The sequence below is a fragment of the Erythrolamprus reginae genome, chromosome 1 (assembly GCF_031021105.1).
Source record: "Erythrolamprus reginae isolate rEryReg1 chromosome 1, rEryReg1.hap1, whole genome shotgun sequence".
Lineage (NCBI taxonomy): Eukaryota > Metazoa > Chordata > Lepidosauria > Squamata > Dipsadidae > Erythrolamprus > Erythrolamprus reginae.
In genome coordinates this window covers 204,229,537-204,249,927 of record NC_091950.1, presented here as the reverse complement: position 1 = coordinate 204,249,927, position 20,391 = coordinate 204,229,537, and the positions used below count along the sequence as shown (strand labels likewise).

The 20,391-nt window shown below is 37.9% G+C and overlaps 2 protein-coding genes across 2 annotated transcripts in view; both read right to left on the bottom strand.

Annotated features, from left to right (window-relative positions):
• INO80D (INO80 complex subunit D) overlaps window positions 1-10,078 on the bottom strand; it is a 57,152-nt gene extending 47,074 nt beyond the window's left edge. Inside the window, exon 1 of the mRNA XM_070731989.1 lies at window positions 9,723-10,078. The gene's annotated coding sequence lies outside the window, so the exon portion shown is untranslated. The remainder of the gene's footprint in view (window positions 1-9,722) is intronic.
• A 5,938-nt stretch (window positions 10,079-16,016) lies between these two features.
• NDUFS1 (NADH:ubiquinone oxidoreductase core subunit S1) overlaps window positions 16,017-20,391 on the bottom strand; it is a 40,414-nt gene continuing 36,039 nt past the window's right edge. Inside the window, exons 17-19 of the mRNA XM_070731987.1 lie at window positions 18,110-18,248; window positions 16,614-16,682; window positions 16,017-16,330 (exon numbers count right to left, since the gene is read on the bottom strand). Of these exons, the coding sequence (XP_070588088.1) occupies window positions 16,239-16,330; window positions 16,614-16,682; window positions 18,110-18,248 (300 nt within the window). The 3' untranslated portion in view covers window positions 16,017-16,238. The remainder of the gene's footprint in view (window positions 16,331-16,613; window positions 16,683-18,109; window positions 18,249-20,391) is intronic.

Below are 20,391 nucleotides of genomic sequence, written 5' to 3'. Positions count from 1 at the left end.
ATGGATTAACTTGTGTAGTGCATCTCCAAGAGCATGGGGACAGCCCATAACCAAGGACATCAGGGTTGAGCAAGAATTGCTGGACACATCTATCTTGATCCAACAGTCAAAGGGCATTTTTAAAAGTTATTAGAGCTTTTCCTCCCTAATTCTTTCTAAAGAAAAAAAAGATTTGAGAAACTAAAGCAGTTGCACACTAAGGAATGCAGCATCTCTTATTTTTTGCCTATTTAGGAGAAGCAGATAACTAAAAAGTTAATATTGAACAGAAAGAACACCACAAATACTCCACTAATTTAAAGAAAACCTTATTCTGAGAAATATATATATATGTATGGCTAGCTCATGAGAGCAAAATAGTTTGAAATAGATCTATACTAGTCTCCCTTCCTTTTCATTATCAGCGAAAATATTTTACACATATAGAATACAGTTTGTCGACTATAAAAAATTAACTGTCTTGGATATTGCTCCTAGTGGGGCCAAAAAGGAAGCAGTATGCTCCCTCCCATATTTGGGTATACCAGGGTGATTCAACAGAAAAAAAACAGATAAGTCTTCCCTGGTACAAGCTGAGAGGAGGAGAACCTGTGGTCTAAAGCACTGTTTTTCAACCAGTGTGCCGCGAGACATGGTCAGGTGTGCTGCGAAGCTCAGCTTCCGAGACTGGAAGCTGAGCTTCATTTTTCGTGCCTGCTTTTTCACGCCTTTCTTCTTTGTGGCAGATGAGCTTTGGAGCCCAGTGGGAGAGCGCCGGCAGCAGCGGCATCGGGCAGTAGCCGGGGGCGGCGGCTGCGAGCAGGAGCTCCAGGTCAGAGGCACCAGCAGCGCCCTGCCCAGCTGGAGCTTCCCTGATGGGGCAGCAACACCAGCAAGTGACCTTTGGGGCCTGGCGGGAGTGCACCAGCAGCGGGAGCAGGAGGGCACCAGCAGCAGCGGCATCAGACAGTAGCTGGGGGCGGTGGCTGTGAGCGGGATCTCCAAGGTGGAGGCACTGGCAGCGCCACACCCAGCTGGAGCTTCCCTGGCGGGGGCGGCAACATCAACAAGTGGCCTTTGGGGCCCAATGGGAGGGCACTGGCAGCGGGAGCGGGAGGGTGCCGGCAGCAGCGGCACTGGGCAGTAGCCAGGGGGCGGCGGCGGTGAGCAGGAGCTCCAGTGCAGAGGCAACAATGGTGGCGGCTGGACGTGAGTGAGAAAGAGAGAGAAAGAAAGAGAGACAGAGAAAGAGAGAGAAAGAGATAGAGAAAGAAAGCAAGAGAGAGAGAGAGAGGGGGGGGGAGAAGGAGGGAGAGAGAAAGACATAGAGGGAGGGAAGGAGGGAGAGAGAGAGAAATAGTGCAAAAAAGAGAGGAAGGAAGGAATAGAGAAAGAAAGAGGGATAAAGAGAGAGAGAAAGAGGAAGGAAGGAAGGAAGGAAGGAAGGAAGGAAGGAAGGAAGGAAGGGAGGGAGAAAAAGAGGGAGGGAGAAATAGAGTGAAAAGGAGGAAGAGAGGTTAAAGCTACTGCCTTATAGGCAGATTGCCCAGGTTCAAATCCAGGTAAGGGTATGGCTAGCTGATGAGAGCAAAATAGTTTGAAATAGATCTACAGTATATTAATCTCCCTTACTTTTTGTTATCAGCAAAAATGTTACACATACATATACATACAAACACACACGTATGCGCACACACACATGGAATAAGCTAAAAAAAGAAAGAACAATAATCAAATCTTTTCTATTTAATCTCAATTTCTGATTTCAAAGGAGAAATTTCTTGCTTCAAGGAGCTCAGTTTCTTGCCTTTTTATATACTGTACATTTCCCTGAGTGTTAATTCTGTCCATTTTTATTAGTTTGGCTATTTTTAATTTTCAGTTTCTTCTACATAGTCAAGTTATGTGTGAACTATTTCTTCATGTGTTCCTTCATTAAAGCACAGAAAAAACTTCAGTAAACACTGAAACACTGTGTTATTTACTTACTTATTCAATTTGTACAATCACCCATCTTACCTAAGTGACTCTTTTCCTCTGGTACTGACACTTTTGCCTACCTGGTAAGGATCACATCTTCCTTATTTCAATTAGCCACTCATTCACTAAAAGAATTGTAAAGGCACTACTTGTTCAATAGGCACAAGCTTCTTTGGACCAAAGACTAAACTTTGGATTGGACTAAACTTTAGACCAATCTTCTTCAAATAAGGGCATTCTTATACCCATCTATGTATCCCAGAACCTTTTGGCGGAGCCAAATAAGAACTGCTATCTATTCAAAAATTCTAATCCATCCCTCATCTTTTTTTCCCTAATACCTCAGAAAGGACGGAGAAAGTTTTTATTTTCAGTCCCTAATTCATGATTTGTTTTGTTTAAGGGAGTGTTGTATGTATGTTTTATAAACTGTTAATTGTTCCTTTGGTTTTAATTTCTGTACACTTCCTAAAATCACCTTGGTGAGACGGCACGTATATAAATCACATAAACAGTAAATGAATAAATAAAATGTTAAGAGGCTTCAGACTCTGCTCTCATTTCCTCCCTCTTAGAAAGGCATTTTCCCAACCCTCTCCTATCTTTACCATACAACTACAGTGTGATTTGGGTGATGTAAATCCTTCCTTTTTGCACAAAATCCTAAGATTACAAACTTCTTTTATTTGGAATACACTGAGCATGTCTGCTGTTTACATAGACATCAGGCATCCAAAATTTATATTACAATGGGAATTAATGACTCTTTAGTTTTATCATTCTGCATTTGTAATTATTCCATTTATACAATCAGCTATATATCAATACAAATTTGGCACAGGGTATCTCACAAAAGGTCCAATTACACCTAATACTACCTAATTCTGTCTAAGAATTGCATTGTAAAGGATGTAAAATAATGTAAACAATACCTTTTTTTCAAATCTCCTGTTCTGAATGAAAACAGCTACTGCTGCTACTACTACTACTACTACTACTACTACTACTACTACAGTCTTCTTGTTCTACTGAAAACAGCCTGGTGATTTCAAAATGTATCATTTACTATCCTTTGAAATACACATATTTCAGAATAATACATTTAACACAATACAGTATATGAAACATAGTATATTCTCATTTTCTGACCCATACGTAAGGTTACAATTCTTATACTAAAAACTGCTACAAAATTAAATCTTCTGTCAGCTGTTATGAAATGCTCACAATTTTAACAGAATCTTTATAATACAAACAAACAAGTAAAGAAGTGATTTGGAGATCCTTTTGAAAAAGGATTATTTTTAGAGGTTATCTTTGCTGTAAACCAGAGCCTTTTTTTCAACTGTGGTTTACACTTTAATCAAAACAATAATTACACATTAAACTTTATTTTTAGGCCTTCAAAGACCAATTGTGACACACTTGATACAAATGAACAACTTTTCAGAATTTAGGGCAAGTTAAAGGAATTATATGGCAGTGGTGCTTCATAAAAAATACCAAGGGATTCCGGTCTTGTCTTGTGAGGGGTTACAAAATAACAACTGAGGTCTTCAGGCTACCCACCCCTAGGACAAATCTATGAAGCATACCATTATTCTTGATTTAATGTTGCAGTATTCCTTCTGGGGGTTTTGTTACTATTACTTTTTTGCTATTTTTAACTTTCTGTTTCTGCATTATTAACTAGTTCAAGCTGCTCAGAACCTTCAGAAATAGAATGGCACACAAATTTTAAGGTGCTGAGACTACCCAGAAATTCAGAATCAATCTGTCTGAGCCCAAGTACTGTAATTCAAAAAGTAGGCTGAGAAGAATCAAAGTCTACATCCAGAAGAAGATTCAAAAAAACACTTGCCCTTTAGCAGAGGAAAATGTCTGCTAATATAAACATTTGTTCATTGTTAAGGCGAGAGGACACACTGGAATAAAATTCCAAACAAAAAGTTGTAAGAAAAAATTGAGGTTTTACATAATTTGGTGGATAGATGTTTGAATGATATTCTTCTAAAATAAGTTTAATAATCAGCCTGAAAGTGTAAATACTGAGCTTTTATTTATTTTGGTAAAGCTGCCTTGGCATTTGAAGTGCCACAAAACTCCAGAAGAACAAATTAAGATCAGAGCTTGTTAAGGCTGTGAGCTTGATAGGATTTCAGGACGTTGCCCTGAATTACCTCATTTTGCTTCTGAATTTGGAAAGTGGTTGAATCTACTGTTTGCCACCTTCACAAATACCCATTTTTCTAGGACATTAATTTGAATACAACTAGCATGACTATCAGAGTGACAAATTACAGGTAATTGGGTTGCTTATAAGCTAACAAATTGAGATACAGTAAAATCCAGTTCAGTTTTCCCACTGAAAAGACAATGCTTCTGCCAGCACTATAAATTGGGGGTTTTTAAAGGAAATGTGAAAAATACAAGAAGTAAGAAAATGTTTTAGATTTCCTTATATAATGTTCGATTTTATCATATGACAACAAATGCTACAATATGTTTCTGGCAACTTGATTATAACCATATTTACCAAAGAATCAAGTTTCACTGAAATCAATAATCCTCATTAATAAATACTTGTAGGATGGCAACCAAACAATTTACATCAGTAAAGTTACAGTACTAAGATAAATTTTTTATTATACATCGCATCACAAAGATTAATATTAAAAATCATATAGTATCAATAATTATTAATTTAATGAAAATTTTATAATATCTTTACCATGTACCGCTACATAGCAGTTACAAGGTTAATCTCGCATATAGGTTTTCTATAACAGTGATGACGAACCTTTTTTTTCCTTGGGTGCTGAAAGAGCATACACATGAACTATTATGCATGTGCGAGTGCCCACACCCATAATTCAATACCTCAGGAGGGTAAAAACAGTTTCTCCCATCCCCGGAGGCCAGAAATGGCCTATTTCCAAACTTCTAGTGAGCCCAGTAGGCTCATGTTTTGCCCTCCTCAGGCTCCAAAGGCTTCCCTGGAGCCAGGGGAGGGTAAAAACACCCTTCCCCATCTCCCCGGAGACTCTCTGGAAGCCAAAAATGCCCTCCCAGAGCCCCTGTGCAAGCCAAAAATCAGCTGGCCGACACACATATGCACATTGGAGCTGAGCTAGGACAACGGCTTGGGTGCCAGCAAATATGGCTCCATGTGTCACTTGTGCCATAGGTTCGCCATCACTAATCTATAACAAGAGTTCATGTATATGAATTGCAAATTGCTTTTTTTTAGTTTTTGGGCTCATAGGAGAGAGCTTCAAAAACATCTACTAAGACAATGCCATCATTAAAACTCTCTCTTCTACATAGATATTAGAGCACTTATAAATTTATTTTATATGCAAGTTTGTATCTCAACCCCATGTAAGTTTACTGAAAAGGATATTTAATGTGGTTCATTCCCAACCATGGTTGAGCAGCTAGAATAGTTTCCACTGAAACCTGTACAAGATATTTTCACATGAATTTAGGATCAAAATGAAAATGACTCATATCATCTTGCTCTTAATACTAACTCCCACATATCAGAAACATGTTAATTTAGTCCAGGCAAGATTTTTTTCATTATCGTCTCTAATTCTATATTTGAACACTGTGAGGTATTAAAAAAAATACAGAATCTAGATTGCCACAATTCCATATTTCCAAAAATCATAGTTTTAGTACCAAAATATTGAGACTTCACCCACATGATGAAATATATGCTAGGTTTTTTATCCATTTTATCAGAACAATGTTTTATCAATGAAACATATTCCTTCTTCTAAAATAGTCCTATTAATGAAAAAAAGCATTTTGTCTTAAGATTCTGATACTACAATTTTAATGTGTGGATTTTGGTGCTTTAGAACAGCGGTCACCAATCAGTGGTCCGTAAGAAAATTGTGGTGGTCCACAGAAAATTTATTTGCATTTTTATATTGCACTAAATACTATTTATCTTTAAAAAAAATTAATATTAGTGGTCTGTGGGATTTAAAATTATGAATTTAGTGGTCCCTGAGGTCCAAAAGATTGGCGATCCCTGCTTTACAAGAAGAAGAATCTATTAGTTTAGAATACCCATCACCCTTCATCCACATATGCCATGTGCCATGAGTCTACGGAGTCTACGGAGAAAGGTGGCATAGAAATCCAAACAAATAAATATGCAGGATCAGTTACAATTATGAAATAAATGCATTATAATTTCTGAGTTCTTATTATGAGTAGATTTTTTATAAAAATTCTCCTGATACAGGCAGATGTTGAAGATAACAGGCTAAATACAAACACCTACATGGGACTATTAAATAATATTCACCTGAGCTCACAAACATATACAGTAATGATGAAAATGTTCCTAATTGATCTTAATTCTCTTGCAACCAGATAGACTAGCAGAGCAATATTACAGAAAACTCAATTTAAGAAAAATAATCTTGTCTTTGGGTACCTAGATTTTAGTTAATGAACTTTATTTAACAGTTTTGTATCAGGATAGAGTTCTGACAATGCTACTAGGATTATATTTAGCATTGTTACTTGGTTGCCTTGTTTCAAAGAGCTGCTCAATTCCAATTGCATGAGTTCCTAAATTCTGGGTTACATTTTCCGAGCATTTATTAGATTTGTATGCCGCCCCGAGTCTACGGAGAGGGGCGGCATACAAATCTAATAAATAAATGTAAATGTGACTCTGAATACCTCTCCATGCAGGTCACTGGTGCAATTGCATGATTACCTACCATTTTCACAACTGAGCATGAGAGCCAATTAATTCCTGGCAATAGGATAGGATAGGATAGGATAGGATAGGATAGGATAGGATTTAATTGGCCAAGTGGAATTGGGCACACAATATATTCGTCTTGGTGCACATGTTCATAAACATGTGTACATAAAAGAAACGTTCATCAAGAATCATAAGATACAAGACTTAATGATAGTCCGGTTACATATAAGCAATCAAATCATATTAGGAACCAGTCAATATAAATTGTAAGGATACAAGCAACAAAGTTACAGTAATAGAGTCATTTGTGGGAAGAGATGGATGATGGGAACAATGATAAAATTAACAGTAGTGCAGACTTATGCCAATACTGTCTTGCAACTGTAGTGCTGAAACCTGGTAGCAGGGAAGACCTCTTGCTTCATCTCACTTTATACTGAGCTATTCTCCTCTGCCATCTCCCTATGCCACTTTATGAGCCTCACACTACAGCTTTCTTTGCAACTGACCTTTAGGTGGTTTGAGAAATTAGTTAAAGTGCAACAAAAACTGAAGATGGGGTTAAGGTACTAGCTGAGGCCAATTTTTGCATTCCCCTATTGATCAGCTACATACATTGCTACTCATTCCACATGGAGGCTGAGAAAAGAATTGCAATAATATAAAAATGATTCTGAGGGGTCAGAGAAATAAAATATTGGCTTTATTCAATGCATTTTTTTTATTTTTAAAAATATATAAACACATCTTAATATACCCTGGAAAGTGGAAATGGGGAAAATTGATATTGTATAGATTTGTTATTCTGTAATAAAAGCTAAATATTGCAATATTTAAGGTTAAGTAATGGAACAGGTAGAAAGACTGCTAAGCCCTTGGACCATAAATCTTTTCTGAAAAAAACATGTCAATCATCATAAACGACCAAAAATTGCCACAAAATAATACTTCTTGTCAGTCAAAAGTGTTGCTTTAAATAAACTTAATTTTAGGAAAGTATAGAGTAGAACTTGGCTTTTCTTTTGAAAAGCTAACTTTTCTGCAAATTTTTTAAATAAAATCCTCCCATCATGAAATAGGCTCTAAAGATCCAAATAATGTAGCTGCTATTCTGTTTAATAAGAAATATTTAAAATGTTGGCATCCCATGTTGAGATACAACTCTGTACATGTTTAATAAAAGAATATTTATATGAATGATTTGCAATTGAATTTAGATTTCTGCCAGAAAAGAAATATCCTGCATTCATCAAGGACTCATGCAAATTTGACGACAATATATTAATAAACTGTAAGCATTTGCTTAATAAACTTTTTTCTTTTTTCAACAAATAACAGATTCAAATTCAGCTTTTTCAGAAATTGTTTCATATGTGGTTTGAAAAACTAGAGTTTGAGAAATAGAAGCCCCAAATTCTCTTGAGTTGACAGAGATATATCAACCATTATTTGCATCTTCACCAAGAACTCACCTATGTTAGTTTAGAATAGATGGGCTAATTTAAGGACCTTTTCCTAAAACTGGTCCAGAAACATAGTCATTATTCTTGTGTGATACAGTCCAGCAGCCTCAAGGATTGAATTTTGTCTAGGTAATCTCACTCAACTATCCAGATGCAATGGTAGGTTCACTTTCGAAACTTAATCTGAATGATCTGCCCTTCCAACTTTCTCTTGAAGGTGGTTTCTTTATTTTTTCTTTTTCAAAACCACTGGCCAAACAACTAATTCAACAATCCCTTCCACGTGTCTCACCAAAGAAATTTTGGACCCAATACTTAGGCATAAGAGCCATCGGCTGACCCCCTTAAAGACCAGGGACAGTTCATGAGCTGTACTTACAACTCATTCACAAAACTAGGTTCCTTCAATGAACACAGGGCTCTCTGCGTGACAGCACCTACCAACTTCCGAAATGGGAAGATCGGAGTAAATCCTGCACAGAATCCCAGCGTAGGAAGCTGGGTGGTGGGCAAGCAGTCCTGACCACCCCCTTCCCACCCAGGCGCCAATGCCCTAAAACAAACCCTCCAACGAGTATTGCTGGGAGGACCTTGCAACAATCATGTAGCAAAATTCCCTTCCTCCCGTTTTCCCAGGACCTGAAATCGGCTCCCAGGTGCCGGGGGGGGGGGGACATTTCGGAAAGTTTCCACGAGCCGAAGTTTAAATGAGAATTAACCTTAAGGCTTTCGAAGGAGAGGCGACGGAGTGGGCAATGTAGGGCGTGGAGAAGGCGGAGAAGACCCCTCTATGCAATTTAGCAAGGGACACGGGACACTCATTTCAGAATGGGGTTGAATTTAAAACTCGGGAGGGAAAGGGACGGGGATTTCGAAGAGTATGGAAGGCTCCGATGCCTCAAATTAAACTTTAAAGGCCGGCGGCGGGGGCCCAAGAAGACGCGCTCCCCGAACCATGCCGGGACGCACCCACCCGCGGTAAAAGCTGGATGCGGGGGACGCGGCCAAAATAAAGTGTCCAGCGGGATATTTTATCCCAACAATCGCCGCCGAATCCCCCTTTCTCGCCTTCCTTGCCCCGGGGCTCTCCGCTGCCGCCCCCAACCCTCCCCCCCGACCCACCCGCCCGTCCGTCAACGGCCGGCTCAGGGCCTTGGCCGGCACTCCCGGGCTTAAGCGCCACCCCCGAACCCCAAAGCAACGTGGAGTCGGGAGGATTTCGACCGAACCCGCATTAATCTTGGTGGGTTTTGGCCCGCCGGGCGCTGGAGCGGGACCCTGCGGGGGCGGGGAACTCACAGGCCTGCCCTGGGTTCAGCACCCCCGCTTCCCCTAAGACGGCCCGACCCGAAGCCTTCTTCCCCACCATTACGAGTGAGAGGCCGCTTCGCCCCCCTTTTCCTTTCGCGGCACCCCGCGGCTTCCAAAATCCCACCAGTCCCCCTCGAGGCCTAGAGCGCCCCTTCGAATCCCCGGCCTCGCGTATCCTGCTCGGCCGGCCGCCCTGCGGACATCGTGCCGCCTGCTGCTCTACGTGAGCCCGGGGATGGAGGCCGGGCCTGGCTTACCTTTCCAGCTGCTTTTTTTTCTCTCCTCTCTCCTCTCCCCCCTTTCCCTCTGTTGGGCTGACAGACCAGAGTTTCCTCCCCAGCAGAGGGACCGGGGAATGGGCTCGGAGCGGCTTCAGTGCTGAGGAGCTGCTGCTGTTGCTGCCCCCCTGGCTCTGAGGAGAAATATTCCTGCTTTTAGAAGAGACGAAAGCTTTGAACGGGAGCTCTTTATTATTTTAAAACTACAAAGTGCTCAGAGGGTAGGTGATTATTAAGGGGAATCCCTGAATATATTCTCCAGCAAAGAAGGCAGGGCTGTTGGGGCTGCTCAAGAAGAGAGCTGAGCAGCCTCCTACAGCACCACTACAGGCACTGAGAGGACATAACACCAGAGAGCGGTTCTCTGCCCTCCAAAACAACAACTTTCCTACCATCTTGGAGGTAGTATAGAGAGAAAGAAGAAGGTGGATGAGGAAGAAGTGGAAAAAGGGAGAAAATTACAGCGCGTTTTTATGAAGTGTGATGTATCAAAAATACTTTTTAAGAGAGATACAGGGCGGGGGGGGGGTACGATTTGTGGAGCAATTTTCATTTGAAGCTGAAGTGCAACTTAGAATGAAATAATTTCATTCTAAAATTTTCAAGAAGTTTTTGTTCATGTATTATTTTAAAATAAAAACGGCTATGTGTCATATTTCTGGGATGAAGTCGAATGTGTGAGTAAAAACTATGGGTGATGTAATACTTAAAAAATTGAAATTTCTCATGGATTGATATTGGATTATTTTGACAGAACTGGATCTTTTTTTTGCTCAAGGTAAGGTAAAGAAATTAAACTTTTGGTGGTGAAAATATTGGTGTTTTGGAAACCAAGGATTTTTTTAAAAATGAAATATTAGTAAATGCAATATATGGGGTTTTCCCCCCCCAGGCTACTGTATTTCTAAGTAGTGTAAAAGGTAAAGCAAACTGATTTTTAAAACTTTTAAGGATGGAGTTGGACATTGAATAGACTGTTTGTCAGAGTGTTAGCCCTTGTATAAATTTCTTCATTTGGGCTGTGTTTTTACTGAAGTACAAAACTAGGTATTTTTCAAAGTTGAGAAAGTTATTAAGTTTCTATTTTTGAGAGGAAAAAATTGACCCAATAGGAAGTTGGCTCTGTAATAAATTATGAGTTTGTAAAACATACTGTAAAAGCTAAATTGGACAAGGCAACAGAAAAATTATAATCTTAGAATCTTATATAGTATAGAAAATGGCTCACTGAATTTTATATTAATTGTATAGTTAAGAATTGTGTTATATTTGTAATATTTAACTAAATGTATGTTTTAACTTATGTTAGATCAGTCCTGAATTTATGTTTCAGAATGTCTGTTTGGGCCCTGCAATCATAATGTAAAATTAATTTAATTTCTATGAACCATTGTACATGTACTTTCAGATTACTGTCCTGTAAACATAGCAGAGTGAATCTAGTATTAAATATTTTTCCCAACTGTTGGCAATATTATCTGCTAATCTTGGCAATACCTTTAGTACTGGATATTTAGCAGCAGTTGTTTTGCCTTCCTTGATAGTGTGTTATTTTTTGATCTTTAGAAAGGCCAGTCTATATAAGTAAATAACTTGGAATTGCAGAATGGTCAGATTGAAGGTAAAATGGTTATCTTTGTATTACAGTATACATAATTGAAGCGTTTTACAGGAGGAAATCTAGAATTTGTAAATTTATATATATTTTTCTATTAATTTATTAATTCTACACTTAACTGAACCTTCAATGTTTTGTTTATTTTCTTTCATTTAAACATTTGCCAACCTTACCATTTTGGATAATTGGATGTTTTTCACCATTGTTAAGCTACTGTGGTTTAACAATGGACAAAGTGAAGGACAGTACCTGTATTGTAGAGTATAAGCACAGTTATGATATAGAGGTAATAGAGGTCATCTATATTGTGATATTTTATTGAAAAATGCTAAAATTGGCTATATTGCTGATGTCTCAATGATTACTATATGGTGCAGTGCAGGTTTTCCATGAGAGCTCTTCATACAAAGCTTTCCATATATTTTAATTTATAGTTGAATGTAGTTGAAAGGACAGGCTGTTTTTCCCTGGACAAGAAAAAGAAGAAGTTATTTTGACAAAAGGGGAAGTATGTTTTTCTTCAAGTCTGTGCTATTCTGATTTGGATTGGCTATATTCTGAGAAAATAAAACTCAAAAAAGTGGATTAAATTCTCAAAAGCTATAGATTGTCTTTGGCACATTAAATTTTAGTCCAGCCATGGGCATGAAGTTAATTGGGTGACTCTGGACCAGTCATCTTCTCTTAGCCATAGGAAAGAGACAATGGCAAACATTTCTGAAGAAATCTGGCCAAGAAAACTTGTTCAGATGGTCTCTGAGAATTGGATATGATTGAACTGCAACTGTTGTGTGAAATGTGATCATAAGTCACTTTTTTCAGTGCTGCTGTAACTTCAAATGGTCACTAAACTTGAGGACTACCTGTATTTCATTGGGTTTGGCTTGTTCTAGCAATATGATTTGTGGTGTGTGAATTGTGAAGGTGCAACCAGTTGACATTAAACCATGGCTTAATGTGCAAACACAGCTTTGGGGAAAGTCAACTTCCATAATTTTTGTTCTAGGCTACAACTAAGAAAGGTAAATCTGTCACATGGCTTTATTTTGAGCATTTAACAATCAGCTTGCATTTACAGCTATTTGCAACATTCTGGGCTCATGTGACCACCGTTGTCGAAAACTGGTGTTTGCTAATGCTTTTCAACAACAAAACAGCCTTTAACAAATAATGGATTTGCTTAATGGCCGCTGCAAAAATAAATCATAAAAATGGATCCAGTGATATGGTGATCTCTTTAGAACTATCACAACTTATAACAGTAATGGGCAAGCTCCATTATGGTAGTTGATCAAGGACTAGTTGTAAAGATGGATGGTAAACAGCAGGCATATACAGTACTAAGTTAGTGCACAGCAGAAAGATGAACATATGATATCACTTTAGAATAATAATAATGGTGGAAACTTTTGGAAGAAATGTGGAATATAGGTGGAGTAAAGTTGAGATATCTGTCCCTCCTTACTTACCATTTCACTATTTTATATATACCGGTAGCATTAGGTCTTCAAACTCCTTGGTTCTCTCTGAATTTGGTTGCTTGATTGTAGATCTTTCATTAACCAACTAGGTAACTTCACATTAGTGGGTGTGGGATTTGTTGTATATATAGTAGCTTGCCCTTCTAGTGTTGGCAGGGGTGTGGTTTTCTCTTTGGTAGTTCCTTCATCTAGGGTATTGTTTTCTGCTTGTTCAGGATTAATCCCTCTTTATCAGGGTATTGGCTATTGGAGATAATGTGTGCTGGTCTGTTTCCTTCTTAGCTTTTTCATTGTTTCTGTTCAATTGTGTGTAAATGTGGTTTCTCTCTATGATCTATTGATTTCTGATTTGTTGGTGCCAGGCTTAAGTGGTCTTTCACTCTAGTCTTGAAATCAGGACTATTTTAGAGATATTTAGCATCAAAGAGCCTGCCTAGGGATTATTTTAGGAGTCTTTCCATACCTATAACACTATTATCTGTTCTTTGCTATAAGAGTTAAAGGGAACATATAGGTCCCCTCATTTAATTATCCCACTCTAAAGTATAAGGTGCTCAAGATTATATATATATATTGTGTGTGTGTGTGAGAGAGAGAGAGAGAGAGAGAATTGAGGTGTTAAGTTCAATGAATAACTAAATCGACCCATGAGAGCATGAGAGTAAAATGTATAGTTTATGGTTTTCTTGTGGGTTAGGACAATTGCTTCCTTTGCATAGAAATGCATCTCCACTGAAAGATCAAGCATGTTATCTTATTACACTAAATATTGAATACTAAAACCACCTCCATTGTTTGTACAAGTGATTTCTGACATGGAAAACATAATCACAATCTTACTAATGCAATGCATTGTATACATGGTTAAAACTGATGTTGTCTTGTGAACTAAAGTTACTGCAAAAAATTCCAACTATGTTTGAGCACCTAGCAAAACTTGGCTATCTTGAAAATCTGGGTAATACTTTGGTGGGAGACAAGGAAACTCCAGTGGGAGTCCAGGAAACTCCAGTGCTATGAACTAAAGTTGAAAAAAGCATCCCAGGAAATATTTTTGTTTGTTTCCAAAAAAGCTATACAGATGTACTGTATCCATGAAGTCAATGATAAACATAATCCAGATTTTGGATTTCTGCAATGAAGAGAATAGTTTGAACATGTTATATCTGTCCTGAAGGCACATTGGTTTTCACTTTATTACAGAATATGGTACTTGTAAAGATATTCAACATCTTCTCTGGCTTGCAATATTGGATGTCTTACTGTATGTACTGTATGTCTGTTATGTACCCACCCATTAGCGAAGTATAATTCTTGAAGATTATCATCATTATTGGTTCATCACAGCCAGATATTCAAACTGGATTTGGTATTTTTATTATCAAATTTATTTGCTGCCCATCTCACAGTTCAAGGCAACTCTGAGAGACTTGACGGATACCGGATCTGCCAATAATTACTATGTGACAACTTTAAAGATCACAATGCATACATCCCTAAGATATGGTTGTCACCAAGATTTGAAAGCTTTTGGCACTTGTCCACCCTGATGATCAGTTATTCTGGTACTACTGTGAACTGCAAACTGGTTTGTTATTATCCTCTTAGTTTAAAGGCTTTATATTATTCTTAGATATTAATTATTGGTTTGAGCCTTTATAGTATGCACTGTTTTTTGTTGTTTCCTGCTTTGGAAATCTTTTTCAAAATTCAATGAAGTTTTTAAACCCTCTAAATAATGGACAAATCTCCCAGAGCTGTATAAACAAATTCAGATCTGAAATAGGGTTTTTCTGGGAACAGCTGAACATAACTCTATTGATTTCAGTCTACATCCTTTTGTATTTGTTTAGATCACAAGAATGATGAATGTAATCAAGAATGTAATGCAAAAAGCTTGTACTGGTATAGAAAGTTAACTGCTGTAGTTTATTGAATAAATGTAATCCAGTTAAACACAAGGGATTGGGTTAATTGGTTAATAGTGGTGGAGTAACAAAATAATTATTTATGATGGAGTAACAAAATAATTATCTATTAATGTATTCTAAACAAGATTATCAGTGAGACAGTTTTAATCTCCAGCCCAATAGTTTCAGGGAAATGAAAGTTTTCCAAAATCTGAAATAAGATTTCAGAAATCAGTTCTATTGACTGTAACCTTTTCTGTTTAGGTAGCATAAAAAGAGGATATAAATTAATATTTACAAAGCAACAGAATATCTGGTAGATTTTGAATTAAATATAAAATAATCTTTAATGTACCACTTCTGATTGTATTTGATAAGCAGTCTATTCTATTCACATTATTTCTATTATAAATTACTTCAGAATAACTAATTTTTTAAAAATGCCATAACTGTGAAAAATGGGTAGGAATATTTGGCTAGATAGTGTTTTTTGTTGTTGCATGTTCTTACATTTGTTTTAAGAACTATTTATACCACTGCTGCAGGATTTTGAGCATGGAGATTATTCAGAGATCTCAGAGCACACATGTGTCTGCTCTTCCTTAAACCAAATCCATCTTTTCCTGGAAGCAAAGGAAGAGAACAGAAGTGTTCTCCTAGAAAAAGAAGGTGGTTAGTTGCAGAAATTACTGGCAGATGCTAACTTTTAAGCTCTGGAGAATTTTTTGCTTCGAAATTCATATATTATATAATCATACCATTTTGGTTTGGATTTCTGGAAGGATTTAAGTACAGTGATTACATCACTACTCAGTGCATTTAGAATTCAGGATGAATCCATTCAAACAAGAGAGGTAGTTTGTTTTTACTGTTGAAGGCATCAGGCTAGAAGTCAGAATGTGACTGGTTCTAGTCTTCCCTTAAGCACAAAGCCAGCTGGGTGATCTTGGAACAGTCACACCCTCTGAGCCTTAGGAAGAAGGCAGTGGCAAAGTACTTCTAAAATTTATGCCAAGAATACTGCAGGGTTAGTCCAGTCCAGTTGAGAATGATTTAAAGAACTTCCCCTAAAATCAACAGGATTTAAACAAAATTTATTTCTTTGAATAATAGTTATGCGTAATTATAAAATAATCTCAAGTATGTTAAGTGTCACACTGTCACAAGCTAATTCACTAAAACCTAACAATTTCACTGTTGAAAATTTGATTTCTGCTTGGGATTTTTTTTAAAATTATCTGTGCTGGTTACTGAAGAGACACAGTTTTGGTTAAATAATAGTTTTAATTTTACACCCAACTTGTACACATTCAGTATGATAAATGGTGCTGAACATAATTATTCAATGCATTCTAGAGAATTGATTGTAATAACTTTCACTAGTTTCCATAAAGAAAATAGGAACAAAAAGAGACCACAAAACAGTTGCTTATTTAAAAATATTAGTCGATCATAACTGTGCTTGATGGACTCTGCATTTCATTCTTTAGCAAATGGAGGGTTCTTCAATTGCTTTGGCGCCCTGTGTAACTGCTTTCACACATTTAGCCATTGTCTGCGAAGCTCTACTTATTGGATCTGCAAAGATAAACATCTGTGTTATTGTTCTAAAAGTCTGACTTGGTGGTATGCATTAACTGAAATAATTTGGTTCTGAATTAGTACACTCTGTAAAATTTAGCCACCATAGCTTACAAACAATGCTGTAGTATGTCTGATATTATTAACAAATTGTGGCTTAATAGAATATGTTAACTCAGTGATCAATGTTTTAGTAGTCAAATATTTCAACTGTAAAGCAAAGCACATTTTTGTTTGCTACTTAATTATACAAGGAATTCTGCATGAAGACTATTGTTACCTGTCATATAAAAGTCTTTAACTGTAAGCTGAGGAGAAACAAGAGGATCAGCAAGAAGTTTCTGATTCACTACCTATAATTTAAACAAAGAATAGCAAATATTACCACATTTCACACAATAAATATCTACATGCTAGATCACATAAAAACACCCAAAGAATTCATTATATACTGGAATGTTTCATAAGATAGACAAAAGAAAAACAGCTGTAAAGAAAATCCAGGAGAAAGTGATGGGAAAATATATTGGTGAGATCTGGGTGAGATCATCCAAGGGCATGGGGTGAGGTTTCATCAGTACACTGATGATACCCAGTTGTACATCTCCACCCCATGTCCAGTCAGTGAAGCAGTGGAAGTGATGTACCGGTGCTTGGAGGCTGTTAGGCTCTGGATGGGTGTCAACAAGCTCAAACTCAACCCTGACAAGACGGAGTGGCTGTGGGTTTTGCCTCCCAAGGACAATTCCATCTGTCCGTCCATCACCCGGGGGGGTGGGGAATTATTGACCCCCTCGGAGAGGGTCTCGCAACTTGGGCGTCCTCCTCGATCCACAGCTTACATTAGAGCACCATCTTTCAGCTGTGGCGAGGGCATTTGTCCAGGTTCCCCTGGTGCACCAGTTGCGGCCCTATCTGGACAGGAAGTCATTGCTCACAGTCGCTCATGCCCTCATCACTTCAAGGTTTGACTACTGCAACGCTCTACATGGGGCTTCCTTTGAAAAATGTTCGGAAACTTCAGATCATGCAGAATGTGGCTGCAAGAGCTTTCATGGGCATTCCCAAATATGCCCATGTTTCGTCAGCACTCCGCAGCCTGCACTGGCTACTGATCAGTTTCCAGTCACAATTCAAAGTGTTGGTTATGACCTATAAAGCCCTACATGGCATCGGACCAGAATACCTCTGGGACCGCCTGCTGCCGCACGAATCCCAGCAACCGATTAGGTCTCACAGAGTTGGCCTTCTCCGGGTCCCATCGACAAAACAATGCCATCTGACAGGACCCAGGGGAAGAGCCTTCTCTGTGGTGGCCCCCGCCCTCTGAAATCAGCTCCGCCTGGAGATTAGGACTGCCCCCACCCTCCTTGCCTTTCGCAAACTTTTGAAAACTCAGGCATGGAGGAATTGATATATCCTTAGCTGTCTTGACTTTATGTATGGTATGTTTGGGTTGTATGATTGTTTTTAATAGGGGCTTTTCAAACTGTTTTAACATTGGATTTATATATGATGTTTTACTTGTGAGCCGCTCCGAATCCTTGGAGAGGGGCGGTATACAAATCTAATAAATAATAATAATAATTATTATTATTATTATTATTATTATTATTATTATATTACAAATCACTAAACTTAACACATTATTGTACAATAGTGGAACATTAGGTTATACAAGCTTAAGGCAGAAATATCAATCATAATTTTTATTATAATAATTTATATGAAAAGTAACTATCTTGAAGTTTTTACATCCAAATGGTATAATGGAACATAACTTAGACAATTCATTTGCTTGAATAAAATAGTTGGCTTCTTCCACATCATCATATCGAACCAAATTAGGAGACACTTCTTCTAATCTCCTCCTCACTTGCTCAAGATTGTCATAAGGGAGAGTTACACCAGTCAGCTAAAAGACATAGAGAGAGAACGAAATTCAAGATCCAGTGTGGATATATATATTTATGTTGATATCCATATACACCCCCAAAATTATATACAGTGCATTCAGATAATATTCATACCCCCCCTTCACCTTTGTTATGCTGCAACTTCGATTCTACAATTGTTAAAATATATTTTTCTCATTAATCTATGCTCAGTACCCCATAATGACTAAGTAAAAACAGAATTTTAGAAATGTCTGTAAATTTATTAAAAAGGAAAAATAAATAAATATTATGGTATAAGTATTCAGAGCCTTTACTTGGTACTTTGTTGAAACACCTTTAGCATCAATTACAACCCCAGGTTTTTTGGAGTATAGAAAAATAGAAGATTGACGGCAGAAAAAGACCTCATCTAGTCTGCCCTTATACTATTTCCTGTATTTTATCTTAGGATGGATATATGTTTATCCCAGGCATGTTTAAATTCAGTTACTGTGGATTACTCAACACATCTGCTGGAACTTTGTTCCAAGCATTTACTACTCTTTCAGTAACATAATATTTTCTCACGTTACTTCTAATCTTTCCCCCAACTAACATCTGATTGTGCCTCCTGGTTCTTGTGTTCACTTTCCTATTAAAAACACTTCTCTCCTGAATCTTATTGAACCCTTTAACATATTTAAATGTTTCGATCATGTCCCCCATTTCCTTCTGTCTTCCAGACTATACAGATTGAGTTCTTAAGTCTTTCCTGATAAGTTTTATGCTTAAGACCTTCCACCATTTTTTGTAGCCCGTCTTTGGACCTGTTCAATTTTATCAATATCTTTTTGTAGATGAGGTCTCCAGAACTGAACACAGTATTCCAAATGTGGTCTCACCAGCGCTCTATATAAGGGGATCACAATCTCCTCTTCCTGCTTGTTATACCTCTAACTATGCAGCCAAGCATCCTACTTGCTTTTCCTACCGCCCGACCACACTGCTCACCCATTTGTATGCAGCCCACAGGCCATAGTCAGAAATCACTATCCCTAAATCCTTCTCTTCTGAAGTTTTTGCTAACATAGAACTGCCAATTCAATACTCGGCTTGAGGATTCCTTTTGCCCAAGTGCATTATTTTACATTTGGAAACATTAAACTACAGTTTCCATTGCTTTGACCATTTATCTAGTAAAGCTAAATCATTTGCCATATTACAGACGCCTCCAGGAATATCAACCCTATTGCACACTTTAGAGTCATCGGCAAATAGTCAAATCTTCCCTACCAAACCTTCCCCTATGTCACTCACAAAGATATTAAAAAGAATAGGGCCCAGAACAGACCCATGTGGCACAACGCTTGTAACCTGTCTGCTCAGAATACTCGCCATTAACAACAACCCTCTGATATCTAGGCTTCAGCCAACTGCAAATCCAATGAACTATCCAGGGTTTAAGTCCAATCTTCACTAATTTATCTATCAGCTCTTTATGTGGAACCATATCAAAGGCTTTGCTGAAGTCCAGATAGGCAATATCCACGGCACCACCTTCATCCAACACCTTTGTGACATAGTCAAAGAAATCAAAGAGAGTAGTCTGACATGATTTGTCCTCAGTAAAGTCATGCTGGTTTGGGTCCAATAAATTATTGGTTTTTAGGTGCTGATTTATCCTCTTTTTGAGTAGAGTCTCCATCATTTTAACTATAACTGATGTCAAGCTAACTGGCTGTAGTTACTAGCTTCTTCTCTACTGCCCTTCTTGTGCCTAGGCACAACACTGGCCATTCTCCAATCATCAGGAACATCTCCTGTTAAAAGGGATTGGTTAAACAAATCAGTCAGGGGGGTAGCAATGACAGATCTGAGTTCTTTAAGAACTCTGGGGTGGATGCCATTTGGACCCATTGCCTTATTTGTCTTTAATCGTTCAAGTTATTTTAAGACATTGGCCTCTGAGATCACTGGAGTATGATGCGACAAACTGGATTGGGGGATTTTTCTGCCATTCTTCCTCGCAAATCCTCTAGTCACAAAAAATATTTTAAAGAATATTTGGCCTAAAATATAATAGTACCCATTCAGCATAAAACACTTGTAACTCAATATAGCATAGCAAAAACACACTGACTATATCCATTTTTTTTCTACAGAATCCTATGTCAAAATGCA